The 13832-nt window shown below is 35.8% G+C and overlaps 1 protein-coding gene across 3 annotated transcripts in view; it reads left to right on the top strand.

The window, feature by feature from the left end:
* RFX3 (regulatory factor X3) overlaps positions 1–13832 on the top strand; it is a 128770-nt gene that overhangs the window by 66326 nt on the left and 48612 nt on the right. For all 3 annotated transcript variants that reach the window (XM_069776863.1, XM_069776862.1, XM_069776861.1), the window contains exon 3: positions 5572–5669. In XM_069776863.1, the coding sequence (XP_069632964.1) occupies positions 5572–5669 (98 nt within the window). The remainder of the gene's footprint in view (positions 1–5571; positions 5670–13832) is intronic.

Below are 13832 nucleotides of genomic sequence, written 5' to 3'. Positions count from 1 at the left end.
CAGCTGTATCCAAAATACATGTGACTATTCACATTTGGATTATATTATCTTATGAATATAATTTACTAAAACAATAGAGCACTTCTTGAATTTTGTTAAATTCAGAGATACTGTAACATTAGTGTCTGTGTATATGCAACAAGTTGGTATATGCTGAAACTTCTGTATTATCATGTTTATAGTAATTTATTAGTACTTTTTAGTGAATAATGCCATTTTAGATTAATTTGGTTTTAATTAATATTAAGGCAGGGTATAGTATTTCATTTTGCCTAGTGAGTTCTTTGTTTCCCACGTTTCCATTCCTGTATATACACCATACTTAAATGACATCTCATGCATGCATTATTTAGGGTTGTTTTCATGGTATCAGTGTTTTATTTATGCTCACAAAATGTATGATATCTTTTTCAAAATGAAATGCTTTTGCCCTGAAGAAGAGCAAGCTGAATAAGTGGAAGGGTGAACTAAGAGCCTTTTTCCTACAGCTGTGTTTCTACTGAAGCATCCTGTCTTTTGAGCAAGCAGCAAAAGAGTAACTTTTTATATTTTCAGCTAAAACAAATCCCTGATTTGCATATAGCTGGTATAAATATGGAGCTCATGAAAGTCTGCTGTGGTGCTCCAAAAATAGGAAAAAAAAGGTGCCATTAATGAAAACCTGGGCTTCCCCTCTGGTGAAAGTGGCACTGGTGGCAGCTGGTTTCATGCAGCACAGCAGCTGTCACTGTTGAGATGGGATAGAGGGTAATAGTAAGGGGGCAAACATGCCCACATGTGAGCAAAAGACCAAAAAGGTAGGAGTGTAATTAAATTCTGTTTTAATAGCCCGAGGAGTTTTCTTAGTCTTTTGTTTCCTCAGATACGGGGATTTTTCACTAATGTATCATTGCTTTTTCAACAGGCACTCTTTAGCACAGTGCAGTGAGCTTCTAAGGATTCAAAATTAATCTCACTTTGTAGTTTATGCCATGCAATGTGGAAGGATTGGAGAAATAAAACTAAAAATAGTCATATAATTTATTTTATAAAAGTATCTCCATGCATCAGAAGTTGAGAAAAGCATTTCTTCATATTCAGCAGACACGATGGCCATCGCATTCACAACGAATTGTATCATTAACTGAAGATGCAGACTTCTGCTAATCAAAATTGCTCTTAATGCAAAATCATGTTTAGCGTATGAGAAACATAATCATGAACTGACATTAGCCATTATATAAATATGAATGTGCTTAGAATATTACAGCATGTGCTATTTATATGTTGCTTGCCAAAAGTAATCCAGACTAATGAAGGTACAAAAATTATTTTTATCTTTGAGAACAGAAAATGATGCACATCCAAGTCATTTGCATAGGCACTGTGGATAGTTATATGTTCTTTTTTAAATGGAGTTTAAAAATCCATACATATTTTGCCCTATTCTAAGCCCTGTCTTTGCTTAGTAGTACTTTGAACATAAGCACTTCTTTATGGGAAATCAAAATTCTCTCTTAAATTTTGTTTTTATGCTTCAGTGTAATTTCTACATTTCCATATGCTTTTATGCACTTTATTTTCGTTGACAAACTCTCATAGATACAAATAACTTAGTCCCTCATTTGTTCCTCTGAGGTAGTATAATTAATAGAATTTGTTTTTCTTTTTTTTTCCCCTTCAACTAGTAATTATAATTACACATGTATATTGAAATAAGTTTTCATTCGCCTCTTGTTCTGGAAAATTTCAGCTGCTTACTTCTAATCCTATTCCAGTTATTTATTTCGAGCTAGAATCACTGAAGCAAGAGGAATGAAAGATCTTCTGTCTGACCCTACTTAACTGATTATTTCCTATACAAGTCAGTTAATTTTCTGTTTTCCAGCCAGACAATAACAATTACCATGACTAGCTCACCAGTCCACCCCAGAACATACAGTTTTTTAATTTAAATACTGTCACTTTTTAATAAATATTTCATTGTGTTTTCTATTTTCAGCCTGAAACATTTAATTCTCAGAGTATTTTTTAATACAAGAAGGCCATTTAGGTTTAGATCTATGTTGAATATTCTCTCTGTGATCTCCAGTTTCTGCTCTGCCCTAAAAACTAAAGAACATAGCTGATACAATTCCTTTAACAGCTTAATAAAAGGCGCAAGGAAAACAATAAATAAAACAGAAGAGAAGAAAGACTGGTTTTTTTTTCAATTTCCACAAAATATGGGGGTTTTTTTGGTGGTGTTTTAAGCAACTTAACCAACTTCTTGTCAAATAATTTTGTGCTCATAGAGAGTAGATATATGCATTTCATTTCTTCCTGTTGTTGAAGATTAAAAAGAAAATCCAGAGGCACTTGATTTAATTCTCATGGAAATATTTTTCCCACAATGAAGTAAAATAGGAAATAAAATTAGTATTGGAGATATCATATAACCAAGATTTTCAGCATGGCAGAATTTTCATATACAATGCCATCCTAAAGGCCACTTACTTATTTGTCATTGCTTGACAGGAAAAATATTTACCTCTTAACTTTCTCTACCTGAAGGTTGTTATGTACATTGCAGTACAATGTAGTGACTAAAGCTTCTTTGGGCACCATAATAAATTTAACCATAGCAATACTGAGTTTCAGAGAAGGTGAAGCAAAATAACTTTTTTTATAAACTGTCTTCTTTTTATTACTGTACTGGAAAAAAATTAATCTAATTCAGTAGCCCTTTTGTATTGAACTTCATTGTTAAAATTTAAAGGGAAAACATTTTGATCTGCAAAAGTAGGTAAGATGTTTTAATAGCACTGTAGTGTACTCATTCTTAAATGTTGATTTAAAAAATAAGTTACTTTATTTGCATAGCCATGACATTTAGGCTAATCAAGAATTTATATAAAAATTGGTGAAAATTTGAAATTTATGAATGAAAATTTTAATTTTAACCTCTTTTGATGTTTTGTTTTATGGTATATTAATTTTTTCTTGTTGTTCCAAATCAGAAAATAAACACATTTTGGAATTTTTCAGTTTCCTGTGCAATAGACACTGAGCTTTGACACACTCTATACCACTTTGTCCCTACAGTATCCTCTCATTTCTGTGGTAAAGGTCTTGCACTGTGCTGAATCTGTTGGTTTTGAAATGGTAGCAGCTTGTATCCAAGAATAATGGGAGAATATAATACCTTCTACAGAATGCGAATGTGACCTGCATTTACTGATAGGAAGTTTTTAATGTTGTATTTGTACATACTGTAGAGTTCCATTTTATCAGTATGCAGGTTGGAGGGAGAAAATCACATTTCCTTTATTAATAGAAAAACAGTGTGGGGGTTTTTTAATAGGGAGTAAGCCATATCCAGTGTGTGTGAATAGGGAACAAAGTGCATTTTGGGAGAGGTTGGACAAGAGCATGGAATTCATCCTGACAACAGCATCATTTCCACAGTGTTTCCCCAGCTGTTCTACTGAGACAGAAAATGGAGCATATCCATTACATGGCAGGTGACAAGTTACTGGTTTTAAGAACAAAGCCTGCTTTCAAGATGTTCTCTCACTGTGTAGGTTAAGTAGATCAGTTTGGTGCTCTGTAATAGACTGATCAACAATAACTCCCCTTCTCCTGTTGATTAAAAGTCATAGAACTTGGGTCACCCAAGAGGAAGAAATACTTTTAGAATCAATCTTAAAAACTATTATAATATGTTGCATCTATGTTACACAGTAAAGCACATAAACATTTTAGCCAATTACTGCATTAATGGATGGTTTTGTTACAAATTGGCAAATTTGAATATGGAGAGGTACTAATTAATAGCAAGCTTACAGGCATAACTTTCTTACAGTGGATTTGGATCAAGCCCATTCCATGAAATTATGATTTGAATTAATTTAAGCAATTAAGTCAAAGGTGATGGAAATAGAAGTAGTTTAATTCTTTGAAAAGGTGTTTGTACAATACAGCTATTTATGTTTTTCAATTAAAAAAAATCGTTCCAAAGCCTAGTAATGTGCATGATTTGGATCAGAGTTTTTTGTGTTGACTTTGAGAACTGAATCTTTCTGTTAAATAACTAAATATTAATAGGAGAGGAAATGTACAGAGCTGTACCTTACCTTAATAATTAGAAAACATCTTTAAAGTATTTTTTTTGAAGTTGAGAAATTGTATTTCAGGTATATTTGTTAATTTATGTAATTATTCATGGGGGAAATCAGATTTTAGTAGATATTTTAACCATCACGTTATGTCTCATTACTGTTAATGGAAAGAAACATCTGATTTTCTATCATGCTAGTATAGCTGCATTCAAAACCTTAGATGCTTTGCTTTTTTCAGAATTCAGGTTTTAATGTCAACCTAAGGGAAGATTTCTGTGAAAATCTAGATTTTCCTTTCACAGTCTGAGTCAATACTATAAAAGACTAGGAAAAATGTGCTTATATACAGAACTTTTTAAAATACAGCAGAGTTGAAGGTATTGAAGTAGGGTATTCTCAAACAGCTCTTGGACATGATCCATCAAATGCCTGAAACCTGGATTCATCTGGGATTACAGTGTTTGCAATCCTTAAGACCAACTGGATCAGGCTGAAGTTGCCTCATAGCAAAACATCTGAGAAAAATAACAGTCACTTAAAAGTAGTTTATGTTAAATCTGTGTACTAAATATGTGCATTGTCACCTTCTTGATTCAGTTCCTTGGTTAAAATTGTGCTGGTCTGTGAAGTCTGTAAGTCTTTTTGCATCTTTTAGATTCTGGACTGCTCTTGAACCAAAATACGGCTTCTCTAAATGATGGCAAGTGTAGAGTATGGAATCCTTAATCTTTATGGTGGCAGAAGACAAAAAATTAAGACTGGAGAGAAAATTGCATAACCTGGATCTTCCCTACATAGTATATGAATCAAAGGAATTGATTTGTGTCTATGTGTGTGCTTTTACAAAACAGGCATGCCATCTCAGCCATATATGTGAAAATAATCCATGCCTTCCTGCCTTTTGTTGTTGTTTAGCTCATTGAGGTAAAACCAGGTTTTGTTGGAGTTTGTTATAGCTGATGGTATTCTGGGAAAGGTGTTACTCAGATTGGGGGTTTTGATCCATAATTGTACATTGGATCAAAGCATTACTGGGAAAAAAGCTTGTACCACTGTAGTTTAACTCAAGTTCGAAAAGAGCTAAACCATCTTAATGTGAACCTTTATTTCTAAACTTACTGCAACCCATTTGAGCTGTGATTTTAAGGCTTGTACTATTGAAATGGAATAAGAAAAGGCATACATGTGGCCAAACGATACTTTGTTTTGTAGTAATTGTAATTCTTCAGCTTGGTGCATAGCATGGTTGTACTTCATTTCATCCTTGTTACTCTTTCCAGTTAGTTCTGTCTTTGGCACTGAAGGTATGTATGCTCTGTGAGCGTGCATCTTAAATGTTAGGGCTCCATTTACCAGACTTGCAGCACAAATATTTTGTAACAGTAACTTTCTTTGCTATGAGAACAGAGATATCCCATCTTGTTTAGAAGCCATTAGATGCACTGAAGCATCAGTCCTTCTGATCCCACATTTCTGGTGGTTTTGTTTTCAGGTACAGCAAGTGCAGACTGTGCAACAGGTACAGCATGTCTACCCAGCACAGGTTCAGTATGTGGAGGGAAGTGACACAGTCTACACTAATGGAGCTATGTAAGTTGGCAAATGATTGGAATTTGAATGTTTATTAAAATGTGAAGTTAAATATATATTTTCAATTAGATTATACCAACTAGTGTATTTTAAGTTGGAAAGAAATGTTTCAGTCAAAGCTCTTATTGTCGAAATATTTTTTTGGATAACAAGCTGAATTCACACTGTTTGTTTTTATTAAGGCAGAATTTTTGTGTAAATAGAATTCTTGTGATTGTTTTAGGTGGACTTACATGAAATTACATATACAGCATAGTATTCCTTCAAAAAGTACCTTTCAGTTTATGGGTAATTTCTGTCCATAGGACGTACTGTGTAACTTCTGTCCTCAGGACAGAAGGCAGAGCCTTCTGTCTTCCTGGCTGCAGTCCTAGTGGCAAATGCATAGAAAGGTGCAGCAGCTGTAGTTATTATTTAAAGAAAGTAGTAATGTAATTTCATTCCTGTGTTTAATAAAATAAGTATTTTTTTCCAATGGAATGAGGAGAGGCAGAGGAAGGAGAGTAGCTTTGTCTCTTTTTGCTGCTTTTTTAGCCTCTTTTCTGCGCATTATTGTGCATTTCCTGCTGGCTTTTTCATCATCAAGTTCCCTTCTCCAATACATGAGCTTAGAAACATAGAAAGAATAATCTAGGTTTGATGGGACCTCTGGAGGTTACCTTGTCTAATGCCTGACTTGGAGCAGCACCAGCTTTGAAGTTGGCTCAAACATCAGAGTAGGATCACGTTGCTTGGGAAGGAGCTTCTCTACCTCTTTTTTTCATTTACCTACCTTTTGCCATTTTTGCTGTGTTACCAGCTTTAGGAGAAAATAGATTTAGAAAGCTTCTTTATTGTCTGCAGGTACTTACTTGTTGATGGTAATCCAAAAGTGAATCAAAAGAGCATTATTATTTAGATCAGAGACTTCTGATGTTAACACTGGCAGCATTCTTTGGTCATTTCTACTAGCATATTTTGCTTACTTCATTTTTCATAGACTGTCTTGTCTGTTTTCTTCTCACTTGTAAATCCTAAACAATGTATCTTAAATATGCATTAGACTTCCCTATTGTACTGGTTTTGGCTGGGATAGAGTTCATTTTCTTCATAGTACCTGGTCTGGTGCTGTGTTGGACTTGTGCTGCAAACAGTTGATGACACAGAGATGTTTTAGTTACTGCTGAGCAGTGCTTACACAGAGTTGAGGCCTTTTCTGCTTCTCACACCACCCCACCAGAGAGCAGGCTGGGGGTGCACAAGAAGTTGGGAGGGGACACAGCTGGGACAGCTGACCCCAACTGACCAAAGGGGATATTCCATACCATATGATGTCGTGCTCAGCATATACAGCTGGGGGAAGAAGAAGGAATGGGGGGACGTTCGGAGACATGGCGTTTGTCTTTCCAAGTAACTGTTATGCATGGTGGAGCCCTGCTTTCCTGGAGATGGCTGAACACTTGCCTGCCGATGGCAAGTGGTGAATGAATTCCTTGTTTTGCTTTGCTTGCAGGCATAGCTTTTGCTTTACTTACTAAACTCTCTTTATCTCAATGCACAAGTTTTCTCACTCTTACCCTTCTGATTCTTCCCCCCATTCCACTGGGAGGGCAGCAAGCAATCGACTCTGAGAGGGTGTTGCCAGCTGACATTAAACCACAACAGTCCTTTTTGGCACCCAGCACAGGACTATGGTCCCTGGCTGTGGTGTAAAGCATATTTTTCATGTTTTGTCCTCTTCAGACTGGCCCAAGTGCTATGGCACAAGCTATCTCCCATGGGGCTGATGTGCCAGGCTATTGAACCCACACAGTCCAGTAAACCCAGTTGTCCCTTTCCTCCACCTGACTGGAGGCAGGCCCCCTTTATTCCTGGTCAGCTTATTCATTACTTGATTTTTGTAACTGCAAAAGCTAAAACCAATCTTTAACATGTACAGCAATAAAGAGAGCATGGCAAATACTAGGGCTGTCTTTCCCCACTGGGTAGTCAGTTGCAGGTGTACTGGATACCCCTCCAAGTGAAAGCAAACTGTGGCCAGCACTCTGCTGCCAGAGGGATTGAGAAACACATTAGGGATATCAGTTGTAGCATACCACTTGGCTGCCTTGGACTCCAGTTCATACTGGAGTTCTAGTGTGTCCCGTACAGCAGCACTCAGTGGCAGCACGAATTCATTGCAACCACAGTAGTCTGCTGTTAGCCTCCAAAGGAGGTCATTCTTAAGTAGGCTAGTATTCAAGTTTCTTTTTTCATTTATCACTTATAAGTTCTCATGGGAGCTGTTGGCACGTGCACTTCTGGCAGTGCATGAGATGACTGCTTACAGCCCTTCGAAAAAACAGAACCAGAAGTTACTGACTGCTTAATACGAACCTTCAGGTTTCCATGATTTTATTGTGTTTCTGTGTCTGAATCCCTGTGTCAGTTTCTGCAAAATCAGTCAATGGGATATAAAAAACTTCCTTAACACAGTAAGAAAGCTCTCCTTAGCAAGTGAGCCTAATCCAGATTGTCTTTCTCTCCTATAGAAGAAGAATTTACCCATGTTGTTGTGAACAACAACATTGTGAACAGCCAAGTTGTTGTTCAATACTTAGAGGAACATTAAATTTTCTAGAGATTATGGTTTCATTCATGGAGAATGGGACCAGTCTGTGTTTCAACTCTGAATTTTTAAAGACTATATCTTGTGAAACACATTTTCCTGTATACTTTTATACTCCAGATTAAGAATGGAAAAATGTCATTTATGTAAATTAAAGTTATTGAATATATGTATTACATGTTATAATGCCATTCATTTGACAGGTGAAGGAGAACAGGGCTGTAGGTTGCTGAAGCCTAGCTTCCTGCAGAGATTTAAGAATTGTTTCTCTATTTGCCATTTTATTGTTACCTAAATTCTATGGTTTAAAAAAAAATTGGTTTTGTTTCTCCTCTTCTTGTTTTGCCATTGGATTAGCTTGTTCAGAGCTATATCAATGCGGGAGTGACATTTCAGAATTTTTGGAAGTGAACAAAAAGCTTACCATATCCCTAAACAAAGCTGGCATAGACTGTGTTGTGTTCTGCTGTGACAGAAAACACAGAGGCCAGCCTCGCTTGGGCTAAATATTTAGGCAAGTGTTCAGATTGCAGTTCATCTTTCTATTCTTTATACTGAAACCTGTGAAAGATGAGGCTTGTGGATCCTGACAGATTCACAGAAGTGTGGTACAGCCAATTTGTGCAGTTATTCCTACTCCAGAAATTGTCTGTTTCACTTTCAGAAAACAGGATTAGGTTTATAAATGATGCGATTGACTAGAGTGATCGCTGGTTTGTATTTTGGGTTGCCTTTCTATGATTATATGTTTGATTTATTTTATGACTGTGCTAAATCAAAATCTTAACTCAAAATCAGATATAGGATGCTTCCATGACCTATCAGGTGACAGTACTGCTCTAGCAATGGATTAAGAAGTCTGCAACCCATAGTTAGGGTGAAGACATTAATTCAGTGTACAGTCATCTCTGGAACAAATGTTGCAGTATGTCTGATGAAAGAATTATTCTTTAGTTCAAAATAAAGCACTTGCAAACTAGCACTGATTTAAGACAATATATGATAGCAGCAAAGGATGCAATTAGAATATATATGAGGAAAGAGTTACCTGATTCTTTTGATTCTAAAGGTAAGAAATTTGTCAGGTTTCACAGTCTTTGTCAAATGTAACTCTTGTATTCTTATAACACAAGTCTTCCCACGCATTTTATATCATGATTTGCCTATGCTTACAAGTTATTTGGTTTTATTATAATTGGAGCCATAATGATAATACAAGGGGTGTAACCTACAACTTGTCACATACGTTGTATAATATGAGATTATTTGAATTAAGTTATCTACATTTGTGTCTGGTTAATTACAATTTTGCTTGTCAAGCATGTCACTCTATCCTGAAACAAAAATGCAGTGTTGTTGTGATGACATGTACAGGTTTACCTGGCAGTTTAGAATAGATAAAGAATATTATGGCTGCACCTATATTTAGAAGCCAAGTGAGTCCCCTATGCTAGACATGAACTTTCTTCTTACATAAACTGTAATGCATTAATCAAGTGTAGCCATTTTCCTGGTAATTCTGGTGTGGCAAAGAGGGTTTTAATTGCTGGGATTGTCTGAGAATTGCTATCGCTGTTGCATCCAAACCACGTTCTTCACCAATTTGTTGTACTACAGTCTGTGTGGTTTATGTGGGCAAAACACACCTTGTATGCAAAACCAAGGATTTACTATTACTCTAATTGAAATCTTAACTGTCAAATCAAATAATTATTATCAAAACAGTTAAAGTTGTTATCTTCCTAGTGTCCATCCCTTTTTCTCTGGCATTATGCTTACCCTTTTACTACCCCACTGTGTACTAAGGTCAATGGCTTCCATCTGGGAAAGGGTTACAGCAAGTTAGCATCTTCACAGTTGTTATGCCTGGAGAAGTATGATGGATGGTGGGGGGCTCTCTACCCACACTGAGTCCACTTGCAGCAATTTTTAATATGTTTTCTAGCACAGTCTACACCTTATTCATTCTTCATTGGTTTCTGTTTCCATATTACATCTGAATTTACTGTATATGGTGAGTTTTACATTTGCTGGATGCTTCTTGAATACTGTCATCCCACGCTCATGATCTTCTTTGCTATGTTTTTAATCTAGGGTCATAGATTGTTCTACACAGAGTAATTATTGGATATTACTATCTGTTAGAGCAATGTATCAGCATTTTAATGATAGGTTTTATGCCCCACAGTTGTAGAAAGCTAAGCTAAAATAGAAACAGATTAAGTAACATTTATCTGATTGTTCAACAGTTACTGTTGCAGCTAAGCTAGAACAAAGCTCTAGTCTAGCACAGACAAGTCTAGGTACAGGAAGCCTGACAAGCCTGAGTCTTGAGGTCTTGCAGTTTTAGTACAACCCTGTGACATGTTCCTAACAGTGGCAATACCATATTTCTTGGACTGTGTAAGTATGCTGTACTTCATCAGAATTTCTAGAGGTCTGCAACTAAGATTCCTTTATCTGTCTAACTTACAGGTCCTGAGAATATAAGATTTCTCCTCTGTTTTCATTTACTTCATTCCCTGGTTTAGAGGGTTTTCCTGCAGTTGTGCATTGCGTGTGCTTTTATTGCTTTATTTCCATGTGGAAAAAAGATCTTGGACTGAGTGTTGAAGATCTCAGTTCTTTTTTATTGATAATGAATGCCTGTCAGTAATGTATTTACTTTAAGTTTTGAATGTGACAAATAAGAAATTCTTTATATGGAATAATGCAACTCTATTTTAGGTAAATTTTATAAAGCTTTTTCTGGCTGATGTATTTTAAGTTGTTTGTGTAGAGAAAACGTATATGCACAAAGCAGGTCAACTATTCACTGTTACAGAAGAAATTCCTTTTTGTTCTCTGGTTATAGAAGCATTAATTGCCCTTTCATAGTGTAGGTTTTGATCTTTGGTTTTAGCAGTTTCATTTGATAAAGGGGGATTGGTGAAAGGAAACGATTACTTACAGTCTTATCAGTTCTTCCACCTCTGTCTTTAGATCAATTGAGGAGGCTTTTGTGGAAGAAAGTTATTGCTTCATTGGGATTTGATCTGTTATTAAAAAGGCCTGAATCCATATTCTGGTTACAGGAGTAGATTTCCTTGTGGGGAGGCAGAAGGTTGTATGAGACAGGATGAGACAGGTGATTTAGCCCTCTCCATAATCATTCGACTGCTGTATCATGTTCTGTTGTGTCAGTGTTAGGGTATATGGCACTTCCCTTTCTTTCCATTGCTTATGATACACTGCCTCCAGAGGTTGCAGCAATACATTGGCTGTGATAAGGCCTTCCTTAGTGTCACACAAAAGATTCTGTTCTGTCTAGTTTCTACGAAGCTCACTATCAGCTTTAGGACTACAGGATTATACTAAAATCTTAAAAGAAGTTTGGGGATGTTCTGGCGTGAAAGACTTTCTTGGCTTTTATGCATGGAAATTTTCTACCGTATCACAATACCATAGCATTATCGTGAGCATTAGCTACTCTGAATATAATTAAATAGTGTGTCTTGAAATATTTATTTTCATCTTGTGTTTATCATGTTTATATCCCAGGAAATAATACGTTAGTTAATTAAGTATCATAAAAGGCTAACTTTCATTACAGAGATGACAGTGAAAAAATACTTACGTGCCTGCCTGTTACGTTATGTAGGTAATCCATATCAAAACCCACAAGAATAGTTCTGAGGTTACTACTTGATGAATAAGATAATAATTATTCTTACTTGTATGTTTGAATTACAATTACAGAAAAATAAAAAAAATAGGCACTGAATGATTTTCTTGTTTGAATTAAGATGCTGTTCTTGTACAGCCACTGTGAATGAATGCTGGTATTTCAAATGACAGTAAAAAAGGTATACATCTTCAAGTAAAAAAATAGATTTATGTGCATTTTACACAAGACTTGCATTTTCCAAGTTGGTGCCTACAGCTAGTGATAAGAATTCTGTAGTTAATTACTTACTTTGCAAGACACAGAAGTTACTGGAATATAATTTCAAGTTAAAGCCTGATTTAAAACAAACACAAACTGCGCTTGAGTTAACTTGTTTGGACTTCTAGCCTGATTTGAGAATTTTTATTTAAAGATATTCTTCATTTTTCAACTCCTGGAAAAGAAATTGTTTGATTTTTTTTTTACTCAAACGCAGAGTGATGGAAAAAATCTTTCAACAAGTCAGACATTTCTAAGACATGAATAAAACCAGCATAAGTCTGTAGGTGATGTTTTCTAGGCAAATATATATATATCTGATGTATGTCAGATTATTTGAGTGAGTATTGCATGTTTGTGCTACAAGTGCTATGGACTTCCTTATTTCAAGTTTTATTTTCCTCTTTGCTACAGTTTTAAGTTGAGGGGTCGTGTTATCATATGCAATGACTTTAAAACCTTTGAGTCACTGCTTTCCAAAACATCATCTTATCCAGTTGCATTTTTAATTTTCAGATGATTTAGTTTGTATTTTGATTAAATTAAAAGGCTCTTTGCTAAGTTGCAATTATTATTACATGTAATAATAATGGTTTTATCTCACTTTTAATTACCCTGTTAATCTCTATTGCTAAAGGTTTGCTTAATCATCTCCAATAATCAGGTGTTCTAGAAGAACCTGCTGGTTGTTGGAACAAAGGGAAGAGTGTATTTATCTTGGAGTGTGACCCATTGGTGTACCCAATGATTGTTCTCGATCCATTGATACAGAGTAATGTTGTAAGCAGATGTAGGTGTTCTGATACAATCCCTATTTAGAGACTATACATGATATACAGATCTAAACAAGGTAAAAGCAAACAAACATTTCCTTTTCTCTCTCTATGCCACACCAAGTCTGTGCCTTTTTTTCCTGTGAATTTTTGAGCTTTCTCTAGGATTTGCATTGCTTCAAAGAACTGCCTCTTCAATTCTACTTATGCAGGTGAAATTTGTTCTCCTTGCATCCTTTGGACAGTCATTTTCCTCTAGCCATGTCTATTTTTACTGTCAACAATGGCCTTGTCCTTTCATTCCTTTCCTTACTGATAACTGATACTGATACCAAGTTTTTATTTTCTCTTTTGGGAGAAATTACAGTGTTCAGTCCCTTGACGATCATTTGCATGAATTGTTTCCCCTGAGCTTCCATCACTACATTTTCCTAAATTGTCCTCTGCTGCATAACAGTGTTCACATTCTGTAAATTGTGTGATTCTGAGACAGATGCAACACCAGCTCTGCTAGCGGTTGTCTTGCTTATCACAAGGTGACAATATCACAATGGTATCACAAGGTATCACGATGATACCTTGGCTTGATGAAACAGATTAACTGAGACCTGCATGGTACCTGAACACATACATAGATTATTACAATTCAGAGATCAACTGATTTTAACTCTCCAAAAGAAATGTTAATAGATTAACTGTCTGCTTGAGCATTAGTCCCTAAAAGAACTATTTTGCTTTGTTTTCAGTAGACTGCAAGGCATTTCTTTTAGATTAACTTGAAGTTTCTTGCAGCTGATCTTCAGGCTTTTGAAATACTCAAAAAGGAAAATGTTTAAGTAGCTTAAGGATGGATGAGAGCAAATAATGTTGTATGAGGC

This window comes from Haliaeetus albicilla, chromosome Z (genome assembly GCF_947461875.1).
Source record: "Haliaeetus albicilla chromosome Z, bHalAlb1.1, whole genome shotgun sequence".
Classification (NCBI taxonomy): Eukaryota; Metazoa; Chordata; class Aves; order Accipitriformes; family Accipitridae; genus Haliaeetus; species Haliaeetus albicilla.
Note: the sequence above shows the minus strand (reverse complement) of the source record. Positions and strands in the feature narration are given on the sequence as shown.